At 42.2% G+C, this 22,638-nt stretch overlaps 1 protein-coding gene across 5 annotated transcripts in view; it reads right to left on the reverse strand.

Moving 5' to 3' along the window:
• LOC110509145 (ankyrin repeat domain-containing protein 12) overlaps positions 1–22,638 on the reverse strand; it is a 50,656-nt gene that overhangs the window by 17,792 nt on the left and 10,226 nt on the right. For all 5 annotated transcript variants that reach the window (XR_005040216.1, XM_036966458.1, XM_036966459.1 and 2 more), the window contains exons 2-3: positions 10,831–10,967; positions 8,069–8,225 (exon numbers count right to left, since the gene is read on the reverse strand). Coding sequence is in view for 4 of the 5 variants with exons in the window: in XM_036966458.1 (XP_036822353.1) it covers positions 8,069–8,225; positions 10,831–10,908 (235 nt within the window). In the remaining variant the exon portion in view is untranslated. The remainder of the gene's footprint in view (positions 1–8,068; positions 8,226–10,830; positions 10,968–22,638) is intronic.

Consider the following 22,638-nt stretch of genomic DNA (forward strand, 5'->3'; position numbering starts at 1 on the left):
GAGTAGAGGAGAGGGAGGAGGGGGGAGAGGGGAGAGTAGAGGAGAGGGAGGAAGGGGAGAGTAGAGGAGAAAGGGGAGAGTAGAGGAGAAAGGGGAGAGTAGAGGAGAGGGAGGAGAGGGAGAGTAGAGGAGAGGGAGAGTAGAGGAGAGGGAGAGTAGAGGAGAGGGAGAGTAGAGGAGAGGGAGAGTAGAGGAGGGGGAGAGTAGAGGAGGGGGAGAGTAGAGGAGGGGGAGAGTAGAGGAGGGGGAGAGTAGAGGAGGGGGAGAGTAGAGGAGGGGGAGAGTAGAGGAGGGGGAGAGTAGAGGAGGGGGAGAGTAGAGGAGGGGGAGAGTAGAGGAGGGGGAGAGTAGAGGAGGGGGAGAGTAGAGGAGGGGGAGAGTAGAGGAGAGGGAGAGTAGAGGAGAGGGAGAGTAGAGGAGAGGGAGAGTAGAGGAGAGGGAGAGTAGAGGAGAGGGAGAGTAGAGGAGGGGAGAGTAGAGGAGGGGAGAGTAGAGGAGAGGAAGGAGGGGGAGAGTAGAGGAGAGGGAGAGTAGAGGAGAGGGAGAGTAGAGGAGAGGGAGAGTAGAGGAGAGGGAGAGTAGAGGAGAGGGAGTAGAGGAGAGGGAGGGGGGAGAGTAGAGGAGACGGAGGGGGGAGAGTAGAGGAAGGAGGGGGAGAGTAGAGGAGAGGAAAGCAGGCAGAAAGCACAGCATTAAGGCACGCCGAACTTTCTCGCAAAAACGCTCCTTCACACAACACACAGACGATCAGTGATGAAGGGCTGCAGCGGCCATGTTGGCAGACAGCTATTGTCCACGCTGATAAGCGCTGTTGGATCATAAGCATATGTTTTATAAAGTACAATAAATCCATTTAGTCAGGTCTAAAGAAACACGATACGAAGGAAATGTTTTTCAGAAGAACAGAATATGAGTCGTCTACTGTATGTTATCAGACTAGATACTGTATGTTATCAGACTAGATACTGTATGTTATCAGACTAGATACGGTATGTTATCAGACTAGATACGGTATGTTATCAGACTAGATACGGTATGTTATCAGACTAGATACGGTATGTTATCAGACTAGATACGGTATGTTATCAGACTAGATACGGTATGTTTTCAGACTAGATACGGTATGTTTTCAGACTAGATACGGTATGTTATCAGACTAGATACGGTATGTTATCAGACTAGATACTGTATGTTATCAGACTAGATACGTACGGTATGTTAGACTATAGACTGTAGGCTTGTTCATTTATCAGACTAGATACTGTATGTTATCAGACTAGATACTTACTGTATGTTATCAGACTAGATACTGTATGTTATCAGGCTATAGACTGTAGGCTTGTTCATTTATCAGACTAGATACGGTATGTTATCAGACTAGATACTGTATGTTATCTGGCTATAGACTGTAGGCTTGTTCATTTATCAGACTAGATACGGTATGTTATCAGACTAGATACGGTATGTTATCAGACTAGATACTGTAGGCTTGTTCATTTATCAGACTAGATACGGTATGTTATCAGACTAGATACGGTATGTTATCAGACTAGATACTGTATGTTATCTGGCTATAGACTGTAGGCTTGTTCATATCAGACTAGATACGGTATGTTACTCAGCACTAACGGCCGTCGGGTCCTAACGACCTGGTACTCAGCACTAACGACCTGGTACTCAGCACTAACGACCTGGTACTCAGCACTAACGACCTGGTACTCAGCACTAACGACCTGGTACTCAGCACTAACGACCTGGTACTCAGCACTAACGACCTGGTACTCAGCACTAACGACCTGGTACTCAGCACTAACGACCTGGTACTCAGCACTAACGACCTGGTACTCAGCACTAACGACCTGGTACTCAGCACTAACGACCTGGTACTCAGCACTAACGGCCGTCGGGTCCTAATGGCCTGGTACTCAGCACTAACGATCTGGTACTCAGCACTAACGGCCGTCGGGTCCTAATGACCTGGTACTCACCTCTCGTCTCTTATGCACTCTGGACTACGTAACTAAACTATTTGGTAGAAGGTGGCTGGCCGAACAGGCAAGTGACACGTCTTGAAGACAAAGTCAGTCTGCTTTCACTAGTCTGCATGTACATGTGCATTTGCTGGCCACAACAAAAAAATAAACCAAGGCAAGCATCACACAGTTCTTCTCCCTAAAGTGGCTGAATTAATGAAGGTGATGCAGGGGTGAGGGGGGTCATACTGGTGTTGGCTTTCTGCCAGGTTTGAGAAGTCAAAAGCCCATTGGATGAGTTATTTGTATAGCTGCAACCATTTTGATTTCCTTGCATCCCCCCCCCCCTTCTCCATTACGGTTCTTCCTTCAGACAGACATCCGTCAAAAAAAAGTGAGTTCATTTGCACAAATTAAAAATAAAATGTAAAATGTAATGTCCAAACTCAAAACAAAAAAAGACATTCGGTAGCTCCTACAGTCCCGTGAAAAAGTATTTGCCCCTTTTCTAGTTATCTACTTTTGCATCTTTTTGATACAGAATGTTATCAGATTTTTACCCAAAACTTAATATTCGATAAAGGGAACCTGAGTGAACAAATAACACAATTACATATATTATTTCATAAAAAAGTTATGCAACACCCAAATTCCCCGGTGTGAAAAAGTAATTGCCCCCTTCACATTCAACAACTGGTTGTGCCACCTTTAGCTGCAAGGACTCCAACCAACCACTTCCTGTAGTTGATCAGTCCACCTTTAGCTGCAAGGACTCCAACCAACCACTTCCTGTAGATCAGGGGTGTCAAAGTCAAATGGACGGAGGGCCAAATAAAAAAATCAGCTACAAGACGAGGGCCGGACTGTTCGAATGTTCATTGAAAATTTTTTAAATGACGCATATAGTCTAGTGAACCTAATTGAACCTACTGAAAACCTAACAAATATATTACAATATGATCAGATAAATAAAGCAATATTTTCTTATGGCTCTGTCAGTAATCTTTAATTTTCAACAGACACAAAAGACAAATTTCCTTTATATAAATATCCCCATAACATGAACATTAAATGAAAGAAACCGGTATTCAAGGCACCATCAGTAGACTATATTTTCTATTTTAGCAAAAGTGGGCTAAATTTACTTCAAAGAAAAAACAATAATAGCAATTTTCTATCATCCACTCAACTGAAATATTTTTAAAATATAATTGGATTGAAATACAAAAAAATAAAGTGCAAAAATCTATTAATCAAAAACAACACTTTGTTTAAGGAGAAGTAACATGCAGTGAAAACAAATATTAAATTTTAACTTTTAAACTTGAACTGAGTAAAAACTCTAAATATGTGATTGCACAGTAATGTTCACTTGTTTGAGGTTGAGGGTGATACTTGGTGGTGTCCCATCTTTTCCACAAGTTCATCAATGTTCGGGGTAAGGCTCTGAGCTGAAGAAATCCTCAGAATTGAGTGGAGGTGTTCAGCAGTAAGTCGACTTCTGTGTGATGTTTTGTTCAGGTTCATCAAAGAAAACAGTTGTTCACACAGGTATGTGCTGCCAAACATAGACAACGTTTGAGCAGCCTGGATGCGCAGCTGGGGCATTGTGCCGGGGAGGAAACGGGCGAACTCCGCAGCACCCACTGCCGCATATTTTGCCCTCAGTGCATCATTGCATTGGAGGTCAATCAACTCCATTTGGAGGTTTGGTGGTGAGCTTTCCACGTCAACAGCAAATGGGTTACCGAGCAGTTCCAACCTGCTTTTTTGTGCTTCAAAGTCAGCAAATCGGCGTCGAAAGTCAGCGGCAAGCATACCTATTTTATCAGCCAACTGTGTGCTCGGGAACGCACTGGTAGAGAGCTTCTCTTTCATGGTCTGGCAGCTGGGAAAGTGGCTCAAATTTTCTTTCCGCATCTGCGTCTCCCACAGAGTCAGTTTGGTTTTAAATGCCTTCACTGTACTGTACATATCAGAGATGACACGATCCCGACCCTGCAGCTGCAAGTTTATTGCATTCAGATGACTCGTAATGTCACACAGAAAAGCCATTTCACACAGAAACATTTCGTCTCGGAGTTGTGTTGTGTCTTTCCCTTTGCTGTCCAAGAACAGACAAATCTCCTCACGAAGCTCGAAACATCTTTGAAGCACCTTTCCCTGGCTTAGCCATCGCACCTCTGTGTGATAAGGCAAATCACCATGCTCCGTTTCTAACTCCGTCAGAAATGCCTTGAACTGGCGGTGATTCAAACCTTTGGCTCTGATAAAGTTAACTGTGCGCGTGATGATGCTCATTACATGCTCCATTTTCAAGGCTTTACCGCACAACGCTTCCTGGTGTATGATACAATGATAAGCTGTCAGCTCACCTGTCGCGTTTTCCTCTTGCATCTTTTCCCGTATCTTCGCCACCAGTCCGCTCCTGTGTCCACACATCGCAGGTGCTCCGTCGGTTGTCAAACCCACGAGTTTTTCCCAAGGCAGCTCCATCTCATTTACACATCTTGACACCTCTTCATACAAATCATGCCCCGTAGTTGTGCCATGCATAGGACGTAAAGCCAAAAACTCCTCTGTCACGCTTAGGTTGGAGTCCACTCCGCGGATGAAAATTGACAACTGGGCAATGTCAGAAATGTCGGTGCTCTCATCCACAGCCAAGGAATATGCAATAAAATCTTTTCCCTTTTTCACAAGCTGCTCTTTTAGATTGATGGACAACTGGTCTACTCTCTCGGCAATGGTGTTTCTGCTCAGACTCACATTTAAAAAGAGTTGCCTTTTTTCTGGGCAAACTTCGTCACAAACTTTAATCATGCAGTTTTTGATGAAATCCCCCTCCGTAAATGGCCGGGCTGATTTAGCGATCTCTTCTGCCAAAATAAAACTGGCCTTGACAGCAGCCTGGCCTTGTGATTTGGCTTTTTTGAACAGAGCCTGTCGAGATTTGAGGCCTCGTTTTAATTCCTCTGCCTTTTGTAGCCTTTGTTCCATGTCCATATTCTTGTTTTTGTCCGCGTGTTTCGTTTCATAATGTCGTCTCAGATTATACTCTTTCAGTACCGCCACACTTTCTCCACACAGAAGACACACAGGTTTTCCAGCTACCTTCGTGAACATATACTCCGACTCCCACCTTGTTTGAAACCCCCGGTTCTCAGTATCCACCTTCCGTTTTGCCATTTTTGATGGGTATCTGAAAGTTAATTTTACTGTGATGCTGACGACTGCTGTGCCAATAAATATTGAAATGAAGCAGCCTACTGCTCGGTGCGTCACCTTTGCATTGTGGGAAATGTAGTATTGGTGCGTGTAAAAGATCTGCGGGCTGCCGGCTTGCTGCGGGCCGGTTCTAATAATAAATCAAGATCATCCCAGGGGCCGTAAAAAACCTTCTTGCGGGCCGGATGTGGCCCGCGGGCCTTGACTCTGACATATGTGCTGTAGATGATCAGTCCACCTTTAGCTGCAAGGACTCCAACCAACCACTTCCTGTAGTTGATCAGTCCACCTTTAGCTGCAATGACTCCAACCAACCAACCACTTCCTGTAGTTGTTGATCAGTTTCTCACGTCGCTGTGGAGGAATTTTGGCCCACTCTTCCATGCAGAACTGCTTTAACTCAGCAACATGTGTGGGTTTTAAAGCATCAACTGCTCGTTTCAAGTCCTGCCACAACATTTCAATTGGAATTAGGTCTGGACTTTGACTTGACCGTAAAAATAAACATTCTAATTTGTTGCTTTTTTTTTTAATAGCCATTTTCGTGTACCGTAATTTCCGGACTATAAGCCGCTACTTTATTCCCACGCTTCGAACCTGGCGGTTTATACAATGACGCGGCTAATTTATGGATTTTTCCCGCTTTCACAAGATTCATGCCGCCAAAAAAACTGCACCGTCACATAATGTGACTCGATGTAAATCGAGCGCGCTCAAACTTCCCATCATTCTGATTACAGTAGTCATTTTGTCACCCTCATCATGGCAAAGACACAGAGAAATTACGGTAGACTTGATTGTGATTATTATTATTTTTTAGAACATTGTCTCGCTGCGTTTCGGCTCACGGCCTCTGACATGTATACCGTTGACTATAGCCTATGCACTTGAAATGGCAAATTGGGAGACTTTAAAATTGAGCTTTGTTTTGAGATCAAAGCAAGAGATGCACGTAGCCAAGCGTGTACATCTTGTTCATATCCTTTGCTTGTTAGGATACTCCAGTTATTATTCTTCATTTGTAGTCAGCGAGAATAATTGTTTACTAAAAAAAAAAAAAAAAAAAAAACACATGTACATGTCTCGACAACTTTGTAAAAGACAGTCAGAGAGAGACAGGCTTGAATAAGCCAAGTAGCCAATAGGCAGAAAGTAGCATCATTTGAATAAGCCAAGTAGCCAATAGGCAGAAAGTAGCATCATTTGAATAAGCCAAGTAGCCAATAGGCAGAAAGTAGCATCATTTGAATAAGCCAAGTAGCCAATAGGCAGAAAGTAGCATCATTTGAATAAGCCAAGTAGCCAATAGGCAGAAAGTAGCATCATTTGAATAAGCCAAGTAGCCAATAGGCAGAAAGTAGCATCATTTGAATAAGCCAAGTAGCCAATAGGCAGAAAGTAGCATCATTTGAATAAGCCAAGTAGCCAATAGGCAGAAAGTAGCATCATTTGAATAAGCCAAGTAGCCAATAGGCAGAAAGTAGCATCATTTGAATAAGCCAAGTAGCCAATAGGCAGAAAGTAGCATCATTTGAATAAGCCAAGTAGCCAATAGGCAGAAAGTAGCATCATTTGATTAAGCCAAGTAGCCAATAGGCAGAAAGTAGCATCATTTGTCTGATTCCCTGTAATAACAGGAACAATACTGTATTTTAGAAAGTGGTTTCCTGCATCAAACACATTCAGTCACGTCCTGGTCTGAAGGACAAGTGGATGAACAGGTTCATGTGAAGCCCTGCATGTGTCTTCTTCAAAAGGCCAATATTGAACACCTACCTGCACATTGAATATTAATGATAGAACAGCCATTTCCATGTTAACATATTACGGGACGCATGTTCTCCATTGTTTTTAAATGGTAGGCCACTCTGGTAGGTCAACGTTATGATCAAATAGCCACAGTAGCCTACTTGGCCACTTCATACCAACAGTGTTCACTGCGTTGGAAGTTGAGCAGATTTTTCAAAAATGTTCAAGTTTGCGCTCAGTACACCTGAGATTTGATCAGTGTCGGATTTTTTAAAAAAAATTTAGGAACACCGGCACCGAATTGAACATCTCTCCAACAAGACAGAGCTCGAGAGGATCTGCAGAGGAGCACGTTGAGAAACTCCCCAAATACAGGTGTGCCAAGCTTGTAGCGTCATACCCAAGAAGAATCAAGGCTGTAATCACTGCCAAAGGTGCTTCAACAAAGTACTGAGTAAAGAGTCTGAATACTTATGTAAATGTGATATGTTGTCGTCATTAAGGGGTATTGTGATGTCATTAAGGGGTATTGTGATGTCATTAAGGGGTATTGTGATGTCATTAAGGGGTATTGTGATGTCATTAAGGGGTATTGTGATGTCATTATGGGGTATTGTGTTTAGATTGATATGTGAACAAAAGTATTTAATCCATTTTATAATAAGGATGTAACGTAACAAAATGTGGAAAAAGTCAAGGGGTGTGAATACTTTCCCAAATGCACTATAGTATAACCTGTATATACTACCTGTACATAGGATAACATGCATATAGGATAACCTGTATATACTACCTGTACATAGGATAACATGCATATAGAATAACCTGTATATACTACCTGTACATAGGACAGCATGCATATAGGATAACCTGTGTGGGAATGTGGTATATGGCCAATATACCACAACTAAGGGCTGTAACTGCGTTGCGTCATGCATAAGAACAGCCCCTAGCCGTGGTATATGGCCAATATACCACACCCCTCTGGCGTTAACGCTTAATTATATATACACTATTCATGAAGACAAGAGGATATTTATGGAAAATAATAAAGATACCCCAACGTCTTCTCGCACACAGTTGCGTAGCATCCAGGTGAGTAGCTCGTGGGTCGTTACCTGTGTCGGAGTGTCTCTCCTCGTTGCGAGGGGGGCTCATGGTGAAGGACAGTTTGCGTTTCATGGAAGACTTGGGTGGTTTTCCTTCCTTAACCCCCAACAACTTACTCCGGTCCAGCTTCAGAGTCTTTGTGAACGGGGAAATCTTATCTTTGTTCTGGAGAAAAAGGAAAAAGGAAGAATTAAGGAGGTAAGTCCAAATTAAGCCAATAAAAAATGTTTTGACTTATTGTATTTTCATTGTAATGTGAACTTTAAATTATTTACATGTGTCCTATTCAGAACCTACACCCATTCAGAAAAGGAGAAGTTCCTAGAGGGGGGGGGGGGGGTACATGTTCAGCCCTGAGTAAACATGTTGGAATCACCTTTGGCAGCAATTACAGTTGTGAATCTTTCTGGGCAAGTCTCGAATAGTTTTCCACACCTGGATTGTGCAACATTTGCCCATTGTTCTTTTAAACTTATTTCAATCTCTGTCTAGCTCAACAACCAATTTTGACAAACATTTTTCAGGTCTTGCCATAGATTTTCAAGTAGATTTCAGTCAAAACTAACTTGGCCACTCAGGAACATTCAGTCTTCTTGGTATGTAACTCCAGTGTAGATTTGACCTTGTTATAGGTTATTGTCCTACTGAAAGGTGAATTCATTATCTCAGATTGACCCAGGTTTTCCTTTAGGATTTTGCCTGTGCTTAGCTCATTTCTGTTTATTTTTTATAATGACAAACTCCTCAGTAGTTTGCAATAAAGTTATACTGCAAAAAAAATGTGGCAAAGCCAATTCACCTTTTGTCCTGAATACAAAGTGCTGTATTGGGTTTCCCTGAACATAACACAGTACCACTCTCCATATTTTCAAGCACAGTGGTGGCTGCATCATGTTATGGGTATGCTAGAAATTGTTAAGGACTGGGGAGTTTTTCAGGATAAAAAAAAATAAACCGAATGGAGCTTATCACAGGCAAAATCCTAGAGGAAAATCTGGGTCAGTCAGATTAATTCACCTTTCAGCAGGACAATACTTTTATTCTGTACAGGCTTCCTTCTTAACTTCTTTGGGATAGTGGGTGGTATTTTGACATCCAGATGAAAAGCGTAGCCAAAGTAAACTGCCTGCTACTCAGGCCCAGAAGATAGGATATGCATATAATTGATAGATTTGGATAAAAAAATAAAAAAAAAAACACTACAGTTTCTAAAACTGTGAAAATAATGTGTGTAAGTATACAAGAACTGAAATGGCAGGCGAAACCCCGAGGACAAACCATCCCCCCCAAAATGTTTTTTCATCCTACCACTGATTTCATTGGCTGGCACTTTTATAATAGGGCGAAACTGTGCCCGATTGCAGTTCCTAGGGCCTCCACTAGATGTCAGTCTTGAGAGAGTTTCAGGAAAAATGAGGGAGAAGAAGTAGTTTTTCTAAGGGCTCTCATTTTGGCTGTAGTGTTTCCATGCACATGGTCGAGATAGCGCGTTCTTTTTGTTTATCTCTGGTAAAGATAATAACGATTCTCAGTCTTAAATTTGATCGTTTACTTGCGTATTAGGGTACCTAAGGATTGATTATAAACGTTGATTGACTTGTTTGGATAAGTTCATTGGTAATGTTTGGGATTCATTTTGTATGCATTTTGATAGAGGGAAACCAGTGGATTATTGAATGAAGCGTGCCAGCTAAACTGAGTTTTTATGGATATAAAGGACATTATCGAACAAAAGGACCATTTGTAATGTAACAGACCTTTTGGAGTGCCAACAGAATATCTTTAAAAAGGTAAGACATTTATTATATTGCTATTTCTGACTTTCGTGTCTCAACTCCTTGGTTGAAAATGATTTGTTATGCATTTATGTGCCGTCCTCGGATAGTCGCATGGTTTGCTTTCGCCGTAAAGCCTTTTTGAAATCTGACACCTTGGCTGGATTAACAAGAAGTTAAGCTTTATTTTGATGTATTACACTTGTGATGTCATGAAATATTTATAGCAATTATATTTAATTTGGCGCTCTGCCATTTCACCGAATGGTGGCCAGGTGGGACGCTACCGTCCCACCGTATCCCAAAGAAGTTTTAACACTGTCAATTAGGTAAGTAATTCCATCCTCAATTTTCTCCTAACACAGCCATTAAACTCTAACTATTTTAAAGTCACCTTTGGCCTCATGGTGAAATCCATGAGCAGTGTTTCCTTCCTCTCCAGCAACTGAGTTAGGAAGGATGCCTGTGTCTTTGTAGTGACTGGGTGTAATGATCCACCATCCAAGGTGTAATTAATAACTTTCACTCAAAAGGATATTCAAATATCTGCTTTTTAAATGTTTTACCCATCCACTAATCTGCGCACTTTGCGAGACATTGGAAAACCTCCCTGGTCTGTGGTTGAATCAGTGTTTGAAATTCACTGTTCGACTGAGGGACTTTACAGATAATTGTATGTGTGGAGTACAGAGATGAGGTAGTCATTCAAACATCATGTTAAACACTATTATTGTTAAGAACATTTTTACTCCTGAACTTATTTAGGCATTGCCATAACAAAAGGGGTTGAATACTAATAGACTCAAGACATTTCAGCTTTTAATTTTTAATTCATTTAATAAAAATGTAATTCCACGTTGACATTATGGGGTTATTGTGTGTAGGCCAGTGAATTTTCTCTCTCAATTGAATTCATTTTAAATTCAGGCCGTAACACAACACAATGTGGGAAAAGTCGAGTGGTGTGAATAGTTCTAAAAGGAACTATAGCATACCTTCTTCCCAACCATGGCTCCATCTCGGTCTGTCCCAGGTTTGGCCATGGCGCATTGTGCTGGTGGTGCGGACGCCATCCTGGGCGTCCTCCCTCCCACCGCGTGACTAGCTACGGCCCAGCACACTCATCATGGACCTACAACAACAACAACAACAACAACGGTAAAGATGTCAATAATGCTACAGTGTTTTCCGTACGTACAGAGTAGCGAGCCAAATAGAAAAAGTGGCCAGCCAAGGAGATTTTGGAACGAGCTCTAGTTGTGGCGGGCCTCTGGTACATTCTGATCCAAAATACACATCTAAATTATTCAATTCAATTTCACCTCCCAGATCAGTAAAAATCAGTTGTGATATTGTGTAGAAAGACATTACTTTACAATTCAAAATGATTGGAAAATATATGAATTCAAGTTTGTCATATCGTAAACATGTCTAGACTAACAGTGAATAGCTTACTAACGGTCCCCTCCCAACAACGCAAAGAGAAAAATAACACAGAAGAACAATAACCTTGCTATATACACACGGGGTACCAGTACCGAGTGGATGTGGATGAGCACCAGGAAATGGAGGTAGACTAGGGCTGTCCCCGAGAACAACAAAAAGAGTGTGTTCTTTTGACAAATCGATTGTTTTTTTCCCCCTATATAGACACCCTCTGTGTTAATAAAAACATATATATATATATATATATATATATATATATATATATATATATATATATATATATATATATATATATAAATAACAATACACACACACTACTGTGCTTGTCTGATGATTTAAGCACACTGTGATTAAATAATTCTGACAAACAAATGACACAAGAGGGAGCAAGAGATCAATATAGCCTAACCAGAAGAGATATAAACCTCTTCCTGACCGCTGCTGCTCCCCTTTACAGATAACAGATAACCGGCTTCACCAGGGGATCGGAAACCTTCTCCATTCTTACCATTTCTACCCGCGTGCCAGTTATGATTTTCAAATGCACATTTGCTAAAATCTCATCTATAAAAATGTACATGGGGGAAAAAAATATATAAAATAATTTATGATCTACAGGAATCGTTTAAGTGGACCACAAAACAAATACGTAGGATGGTTAAGAGACAAACAAATAAAGATCACTTTATTCCATTTCAACAATATGAAAGCAGATCTAATCAAATGGAACAAACTTCCCATGAATCTTACAGGTGGAATAAACCATGGCTCCCAAAGTTATATTTATTCTCGATGATAATACCCCACCGAAGACATTATAAAAAAAATTAAAAAGTATACTCGGACATAAGAATTTATATAATAAAACTGATGGAATAAAGTCGGACGGTGGTTTTAAAGCTTCCAGATTATCAATTCGTACACCCAAGACTTTTTCTTGAGACAAAACATTAAGAACACTTCCTTATTGAAAGCGTTCCACAGGGATGCTGGTCCCATGTTGACTCCACAGGGATGCTGGTCCCATGTTGACTCCACAGGGATGCTGGTCCCATGTTGACTCCAAGTGTTGACATGTTGACTCCAAGTTCCCACAGTTGAGTCAAGTTGGCTGGATGTCTTTTTGGGTGGTGGACCATTCTTGATACACACGGGAAACTGAAAACACAGCAGTGTCGCAGTTCTTGACACAAACTTCCGGCACCTACTTACCATATCCTTGTTCAAAAAGGCACTTAAACCTCAATTAGTAAGGGCATGGACATTTCAAGGTGTCAAGCGCTGGGCCCATGTTGACTCCAATGCTTCCCACAGTTGTGTTAATTTGGCTGGATGTCTTTTTGGGTGGTGGACCATTCTTGATACACACGGGAAACGGTTGTGTAGGAAAACCCAGCAGCGTTGCAGTTGCAGTTGTTGACACCCTCAAACTGGTGCTCTTGTCTTGCCCATTCACCCTCTGAATAGCGCGCATACACAATCCATTTCTAAAATGGTCTCAAAGCTTAAAAATCCTTATTTAACATGTATCCTCCCCTTCATCTACACTGATTGAAGTGGATTTAAGGGACATCAATAAGGGATCCTAGTTTTCACCTCAACAATATATGGAAGAAAATTAAAGATTATACAAGAACCAGTATCACTAACAATTGTTTGGCCGATATTCAATAATTTTCCAAAATAACTGATACCGATAAATAATATTAAATATTTTAGCGTCCTTTTAAGCATTCTACTACAGTTACATAGTTAACACACACACGGCGGTCTAAGGCACTGCATCTCGGTGCAAGAGGCGTCACTACAGTCCCTGGTTCCAATCCAGGGTGTATCACATCCGGGAGTGATTGGGAGTCCCATAGAGCGGCGCACAATTGGCCCAGCATCGTCCGGGTTTGGCCGTCATTGTAAATAAGACTTTGTTCTTAACTGACTTGCCAAGTTAAATAAAGGTTACACACACACACACCACGCGGACCAAAAAGTTATTTTGTTGGCTTTTACTTATGTCCCCATTACCAGTAAAACATCATCAAAACCTCTCACTTACTTGCTGTGCTGTTTCATTGTTCAGTTTCATTCCCCAACCAGGATTGGGTCTTTGCGTGTCAAATAAGCTTGTTGACCAATCAGGACCTGAATATGACTGCACGTCACATAATAATTTAATGCTTTCATTAATTTGACGTAGTTATTACACAATGATTACACTATCACTTGTATTTCATATGTCACAACGATTCGTCTGCTATAGTGCTGGTAAATTTGTCTGGTGCACCTACAGTACTGGTCATAATAAAAAGCTAGCTAGCTCATGGATGTAAAACAATGTTCATCCCCAAAAACATGACAATCTGTTTCAGTAGCTATAATTAGCTATAGCTAGGTGTCATCATCTAAAATAACCCTAATTTATAACGCAGTTCTTATTTGATTAATGGTGGTCGGACCATCTATGTGAAGCTATCCACAAAGATGAGCCACAATAGTGGACTTGCGGTTGGCCTTCAAAATAAAAGTATGTCATTGACAGTGACGCAAATGCATACAAACAGTAGAATTATGCCATAATTGAATAGATCATGCTAAACGGGGTTGGAATGTTATATAAAATCAACAAAAGACAATTAATTAATTAATTTTATAAATCTTTGATGATCAGTGACGTGGGGTATCAGTCTACTCAGTGACACCCAGAGAACATTAGCATCGTAGCTCTTATTGCGGGACTCTGAAACAACTGAAATGAGCCACATTTATTGTCAATCTACGTGTACTGAACACTATTCCTGAGGAAAAACAATACTGCGTGGATGTTTTGGAGTCTGATAACTCTGAGGAGGACATTGGAAAAAAATATATTGGGTATTGAGTAGACTGTTACCCCATTTCATTGATCCCCAATCCTTAGGTAAAGCTGTACAGTGCATTATGATTGTCAATACACACAATAGGCTGATTGGGGAGGTGATTTCACACAGCCACAGTCCCGCGATAAGAGCTACAACGCTAATATTTGTGTAAACTCTAAACCGTTGTGTTTTGTGGGTGTCACCGAGTAGACTCATACCCCATTTCATTGCTTCACATTCCGACCTTGTTTAACATTATCTAGTCTAAATATCCAAAATGATTATCATTTTCAAATAGGTACTTTTATATTGAAGGCAAACCCCAAATTCCACTATTGTGCCTAATCCTTATTGTGGCTAGCTTCGCAACACCGGTCAGGTCGAGCCTCACTAGCCAGATGAAGCTAGGTGACTGCTTAACACATTAGCTTTGGGCAGGTTAGCAAACCACATGCAGGTTAGCAAACCACATGCATAGCTGACACCTAGCCACTTAGCTAGCGGGTTAGCAAACCACATGCATAGCTGACACCTAGCCACTTAGCTAGCAAACCACATGCATAGCTGACACCTAGCCACTTAGCTAGCGGGTTAGCAAACCACATGCATAGCTGACACCTAGCTAGCGGGTTAGCAAAACACATGCATAGCTGACACCTAGCCACTTAGATGCCTCACAAGTCCTCAACTGAAAGCTTCATTAAATAGTGCCCACAAAACCCCAGTCTCAACGTCAACAGTGAAGAGGCGACTCCGGGATGCTGGCCTTCTAGGCAGAGTTCATCTGTCCAGTGGTTGTGTTCTGTTGCCCATCTTAAATCTTTTATTTTTATTAGCCAGTCTGAGATATGGCTTTATCTTTGCAACTCTGCCTAGAAGGCCAGCATCCCGGAGTCACCTCTTCACTGTTGAGACTGGTGTTTTGTGACCACTACGATTTCCCCCTGTAGCCAATTCAACTGCAGTAATTCCAGTAGAGATTATTTGGAAATTCCATTAGCAATTTGACAAATGATTTAACACTCAGGTAGATGGTTTTTCCAAATACCCCTTTTCTATATGTTAGAACAGAAATGAAATCCTTTGCTATTTCATAATTTTGTGGAAGAAAAACAGTTAAAAAATATGTGATACATGCCTTAAATTCAAAATAATAATAGACTCAGCTTTTCATAAGACATACTCCTATGAACTTCCCATGTTGATGCTCATGGGTCCTTGTGACAGACTAGGATTTGACCCCGGGTCTCCTGCATGCTAAAGACTGCTAGCCCAGTCCGAGGTAAAGCCAATACCTAGGGACCAAAATCTTCAGGTTTCAGGCAAGATCATTTTCTAAGCAGTCGAAACAAAATCACCCGAAAAGGGAGGACCAATCCACAAGAATTATGATTAACAGAATGCGACATTTAGATCGTTTGGCCCAAAGATCTTCGGTCCTAATCCTCCACACAGCAGAGTGACACTAATACGCTGAATGAGACACTGCATTAAGACTAAAACAGCAATGCCACGTGGGTAAAAGTCTGTATGCTGCTGGAAGGGCATGCGGGCTCTTTTATCCTGCGCTGGCTGTCAGAGTAAAATGGGGGTAGGTCTCTGTCACAAACACTCCCCGTCAGACCCCTGTAGAGTGGTAGGATGGAGGCAAGAGCAAAAGCCTGATTACTGAGAGGGTAGAGAAGACGGAGGAGAGAAGACGAGTGGAGGGAGAGAAGAGAAGAGGTGGAGGTTGGAGTGTGAAAGGGAGGAGGGATAACAATGAATGCTGCAGCCTCACACGGACTCACACACACACACACACACACACACACACACACAGAGAAAGAAAAGCACACACACTATACTTTAACATGTGGCCAGTAATCCACACATGTAGAAGCAGCACCAGGGAAGAGAGAACCTACGTCCCAAATGGTTCCCTAATCCCTTTACAGAGCTCTATGGGCCCTGGTCAAAAGTAGTGCACTATATAGGGAATAGGGCTCTGGTCTATAGTAGTACCACTATATATATGGAATAGGGCTCTGGTCTATAGTAGTGCACTATATAGGGAATAGGGCTCTGGTCTATAGTAGTGCACTATATAGGGAATAGGGCCCTGCCTGGCTCGCAGTCAGCGTTCCAATTCATCAAGAAGGTGTTCGATGGGGTTGAGGTCAGGGCTCTGTGCACGCCAGTCAAGTTCTTCCACACCGATATAGACAAACCATTTCTGGATGGACCTCGCTTTGTGCACATGGGCATTGTCATGCTGAATACAGACTGGATGATCTACGATAAAGACTATCCTACCAACAAGACATTAAAAACTGTAATATCTTATGTTTTCACCGAGACGTGGCTGAACAATGACACGGATAATATAGAGCTGGCTGGCTTCTCCGTGCATCGGCAGGACAGAGCAGCTACGTCTGGTAAGACGAGGGGCGGTGGTGTGTGTCTATTTGTCAATAACAGCTGGTGTGCGATGTCGAATATTCAAAGAAGTCTCGAGGCATTGAGGCAGAATACCTTATGATAAGCTGTCGACCACACTATCTATATTATTTTTCACCACAAACCGATGTTGGCACTAAGACCGCACTCATTGAGCTGTAAAAGGCCATAAGCAAACAAGAAAATGCTCATCCAGAAGTGGCGCTCCTAGTGGCCGGGGACTTTAATGCAGGTAAACTTAAATCAGTTCTACCTCATTTCTACCAGCATGTCACATGTGCAACCAGAGGAAGAAAAACTCTAGACCACCTTTACTCCACACACAGAGAAACTCACCCGCCCTCCATTTAGAAAATCTGATCATAATTCTACCCTCCCGATTCTAACTAACTAGCTAAAATTCAAGCAGGAAGTACCAGCGACTCCCTCAATACGGAAGTGGCCAGATGACGCAGATGCTACGCTACAGGACTGTTTTGCACCGACTGGAATATGTTCCGGGATTCTTCCGATGGCATTGAGGAGTATACCACCTCAGTCACTGGCTTCATCAATAAGTGCATCGATGACGTCATCCCCCACAGTGACCGTACGTACATTTCCCAATCAGAAGCCATGGATTAAAGGCATTAATCTGGATGCTTACAGGTGAACCATCAAACAGGCAAAGTGTGAATACAGGACTAAGATTGAATCCTACGACACCGGCTCTGACGCACGGATGTTTATTTAATCTTCATTTAACTAGGCAAGTCAGTTAAGAACAAATTCTTATTTACAATGACGGCCCAGGAACAGTGGGTTAACTGCCTCGTTTGGGGCAGAACGACAGATTTTTACCTTGTCAGCTCGGGGATTAGATCTAGTAACCTTTCGGTTACTGGCTCAACGCATTAACCACTAGGCTTCCTGCCCCCATGTGGCAGGGCTTGAAAAAATATTACGGACTACAAAAGGGAAACTCGACCACGAGCTGCCCAGTGACTAGAGCTTACCAAACTAGCCAAATGCTTTATATGCTCGCTTCGAGGCAAGCAACCCTGAAGCATGCATGAGAACACCAATTGTTCCGGACGACTGTATGATGACGTTCTCCGTAGCCGATGTGAACAAGACCTTAAAAACAGGTCAACATTCACAAAAGCCACAGGGCCAGACGGATTACCAGGATGTGTACTCCAAGCATGTGCTGACCAACTGGCAAGTGTGTTCAATTACATTTTCAACCTTTCCCTGACCGAGTCTAATAACTACATGTTACAAACAGACCACTATAGTGTTCTTGGGCACAGGCACTAAGGTAACCTGCCTAATCGACTACCGACCCACAGCACTCACATCTGTAGCAATGAAACGCTTTGAAAGGCTGGTCATGGCTCACATTAACACCATCATGCCAGAAACCCTACACCCACTACAATACGCATACCGCCCCAACAGATCCACAGACCAATGCAATCGCACTTCACACTGCTCTTTCCCACCTGGACAAAAGAAACACCTGTGTGAGAATGCTGTTCATTGACTACAGCCCATAGCTTAGTAATGAACTTTATGGGAACTAAGTACCCTGGGAGTAAACACATCCTTCTGCAACTGGATCCTGGACTTCCTGACAGGCCACCCCCAGGTGGCAAGTGTAGGCAAGAACACATCTGCCATGCTGATCCTCAACACTGGGGCACCTCAGGGGTGTGTGCTCAGTCCCCTCCTGTACTCCCTGTTCACCCACGACTGCATGGCCAGGCACGACTCCAACAACATAATTAATTTGCTGACGACAACAGTGGTAGGCCTGATCACTGACAACGATGAGACAGCCTATAGGGAGGAAGTCAGAGACCTGGCCGTCTGGTGCCAGAACCACAACCTCTCCCTCAACGTGATCAAGACAAAGGAGCTCATCGTGGACTACAGGAAAAGGCGGGCCGAACAGGCCCCCATTAATATCGACAGGGCTGTAGGGGAGCAGGTTGAGAGCTTCAAGTTCCTTGGTGTCCACATCACCAACAAACTATCATGGTCCAATCAGTCGTTAAGAGGGCACAACATCTTTTCCCCCTCAGGAGACTGAAAAGATTTGTCATGGGTCCTCAGATCCTCAAAAGGTTCTACAGCTGCACCAGAGAGCATCCAGACCTGTTACCTCACCGCCTGGTACGGCAACTGCTCGGCAGTTCCAGAGGGTAGTGCGTACGGCCCAGTACATCACTGGGGCCAAGCTTCCTGCCATCCGGGACCTATTTAATGTTGTGTCAGAGGAAGGCCCAAAAAATTGCCAGAGACTCCAGCCACCCCAGTCATAGACTGTTTTCTCTGCATGGCAAGCGGAGGACCAAAAGGCTCCTTAACAGCTTCTACCCCCAAGCCATAAGACTGTTGAACAATGAATCAAATGGCCACCGGAGTATTACATTGACCCCCCCCCCCCCCCCCCCCCCCCATTTAATTACCTTGACTAACCTGTTCCTCTGCACATCAACTCATTATTGTGTTACTTTTTCTGAAAATATTATTTGAACTCTTATTGAACTGCACTGTTGGTTAAGGGCTTGTCAGTAAGCATTTCACTGTGAGGTCTACTACACCTGTTGTATTCAGCATTTCACTGTGAGGTCTACTACACCTGTTGTATTCAGCATTTCACTGTGAGGTCTACTACACCTGTTGTATTCAGCATTTCACTGTGAGGTCTACTACACCTGTTGTATTCAGCATTTCACTGTGAGGTCTACTACACCTGTTGTATTCGGCGCAGGTGACTAATAAAGTTTGAATTTATACTGCTGAGACAGAGAGAGAGAGCGAGAGAGAAACAGAGAGAGAGCGAGCAAGAAACAGAGAGAGAGAGAGCGAGAAACAGAGAGAGAGCGAGAAACAGAGAGAGAGAGAGAGAAACAGACCTAGAGAGAAAAAGTAACAAGGATGAAGGGAGAGAGCCATGAGAGTGTTAAACAAAACCAAGACTAACATATTCTGCTGTTGGCTTGACTAACATGCTGCTGTGTAATCTGTAGGCCTCCCCCCTTACCACCGCGTCTCTCTCTGAACACACATTGAAGCCTCACAGTTAGTGAGATGGGGGAGCTAAAGCCAACTGCAGGGCAGATATGAAGTGTCGGTACTATCATAACACTTTCAGTTTCACAGCCTCATTCACACCCTGCTGCATTGAGCCAAATAAATTATATTTCTCTCTCTGAGTGATACGTCTGTGTGGTTGGACCTGAAGGCCTCACAAGGAAAGTAAAAGACAAGGAAATGATATTTCTCCAGTCCCAACAAGAAAAAAAAAAAAAGAAAAAAAGCAAGTTTAGGTTTAGGCTAGGGGGAAGAAGAAAAAAAAGATTTTGAATAGGAATCAATTGTTTGGTGCCGTGTAATCCCCCCCCCCCCCCCTCATAGCCTGGTTCCTCTCTAGGTTTCTTCCTAGGTTCCTGCCTTTCTAGAGAGTTTATCCTAGCCTCCCCTCATAGCCTGGTTCCTCTCTAGGTTTCTTCCTAGGTTCCTGCCTTTCTAGAGAGTTTATCCTAGCCTCCCCCCTCATAGCCTGGTTCCTCTCTAGGTTTCTTCCTAGGTTCCTGCCTTTCTAGGGAGTTTTTTAATAGCCACCGTGCTTCTACACCTGCATTGCTTGCTGTTTGGGGTTTTAGGCTGGGTTTCTGTACAGCACGTTGATATATCAACTGATGTAAGAAGGGCTTTATAAATACATTTGATTTGATGCCCACAAGGATAGTAAAACAAAATGTGTGTGTCAAAAGTGGTCTTAACATCCGTCCAAGCAGTTTAAGTTATGTAATACTTTCAAACAACAAATCAAAAACGACCCTGGAGACAATTCCTCTCGTTCAGGTTGCGTACAATCGTTGAGGTTTTGTCTCTCAGTTCATTTGGAGTAAGACATCTGTGTCAGTCGACTAGTTCGGTGATTAGTGTGTGTGAAACAGGCTATACAAAACCGTCTGCTATTCAGCGTCTTAGTTCATACTAAACTGTTAATGTTGTTGGACAAATGTGCATAATAGTCTCATAAAAGGCTTAGATTAGAATATGGCCGTCAAAAAGTATAAACTATGCATTAGGCTAAACTGACCTGTGTAGGAGAAACAGTAAAAATAGAAATCTGATATTTTTTTTGGGGGGGGGCTTCCCCCTAAGGAGACACAATGCATGATGTTCAAAACTAAAAAAAAAGAGGAACGTGTAGGTTTGTCTGTGAATCAGTATGAGTAAAGTTACTGAAGATTCTTGTCCTGCGTGCCTAGTAGTAACAACACAAGTACACAGGAAATGACTGCTTGGTGGGTTCCGTCGTCACAGTGAGACCAACAGCATGACTATACTACTACATCATGAAGTCATAAAAACGAGCCCAAATGACACGAACGTGGTCTGAAACAAACAGTCAGTTGGCCCGGGAGCTTCACATAGAAATATATCATGTAGAACATATGATTCTTCTGAAGGTTCATAGAAATATATCATGTAGAACAGATGATTCTTCTGAAGGTTCATAGAAATACATCATGTAGAACAGATGATTCTTCTTGCATAGACCGCTGGCATTGTTTGGAGGCTTGTTCAGACAAATTAAACTAGGGCCTTGCGTAGTCAGAAATACATGATGTAACCTTGACGGTTCAGATAGAAATACATGATGTAGATTGAGGAACACGTGATTCTTCGTAGCCACAACTGTATATGTAACAGAGATCCTTTAGAGTCACGCTTTCATGGTGAGGTAAACACCAACGTCACCCTCGGCCCAAAATGAGAATTCCCACTTGATCTAAAACAAAATGGTGAAGACATTGGTTTCCTAAAAAGCGAGAAGTCTGTGGTACGAACCAGTTAGGCCTTACATATACATCTGTTTACAAGTAGGTACTGAGTGTTCCGTACATACCTAAACTAAATTACAAGCCAAGGCTATGGGACACTGGGGAGAGGGTTCGAGACTTAACATGTATTCATTCAGTCAGTAAATTTAAATCGCAACAATTCTTTCTTTCTGTGGAATCAAGCAATATAAATATATTTTAAAATCTTAGTCATTCACGGCGGTTTATTTTTTTTTTAAGTGTAATGACAACAGAGATGGTAGGTTGCATCATCTTTTCATGCAATTGAATATATATATTTTTTTTATATGTGCAAACTAATCCAGTCATGCATTATGATGTTACATTTTACTGTTAAAATAGAGTTCCAGAATTGGTGTTGTTTATACAAATGAAATGAAAAAGTTTCCCTCCAAAAGAGATGAATTTATCTTTATTAGAGGTCGACCGATTAATCGGAATGGCCGATTAATTAGGGCCGATTTCAAGTTTTCATAACAAATCGGAATTCGTTTTTTTACACACCTTTAATTCTCCTTTATTTAACCAGGCAAGTCAGTTAAGAACAAATTCTTATTTTCAATGACGGCCTAGGAACGGTGGGTTAACTGCCTTGTTCAGGGGCAGAACGACAGATTTTCACCTTGTCAGCTTAGGGATTCAATCTTGCAACCTTACTAACCACCTGATTACATTGCAGTCCACGAGGAGACTGCCTGTTACGCGAATGCAGTAAGTCAAGGTAAGTTGCTAGCTAGCATTAAACTTATCTTATAAAAAAACAATCAATCATAATCACTAGTTAACTACACATGGTTGATGATATTACTAGATATTATCTAGCGTGTCCTGCGTTGCATATAATCGATGCGGTGCGTATTCGCGAAAAAGGACTGTCTTGCTTCAATGTGTACCTAACCATAAACATCAAAGCCTTTCTTAAAATCAATACACAAGTATATATTTTTAAACTTGCATATTTATTTCATATTGCCTGCTAACCTGGCTCGTTGCGAACTCTGTGAAGACTATTTCTTCCTAACGAAGACAGCCAACTTCGCCAAACGGGGGATGATTTAACAAAAGCGCATTTGCGAAAAAAGCACAATCGTTGCACGACTGAACCTAAACACAAACATCAATGCCTTTCTTAAATCAATACACAGAAGTATACATTTTTAAACCTGCATATGTAGTTAAAAGAAATCCAGGTTAGCAG

Source organism: Oncorhynchus mykiss, chromosome 28, assembly GCF_013265735.2.
Source record: "Oncorhynchus mykiss isolate Arlee chromosome 28, USDA_OmykA_1.1, whole genome shotgun sequence".
Taxonomy (NCBI): Eukaryota; Metazoa; Chordata; class Actinopteri; order Salmoniformes; family Salmonidae; genus Oncorhynchus; species Oncorhynchus mykiss.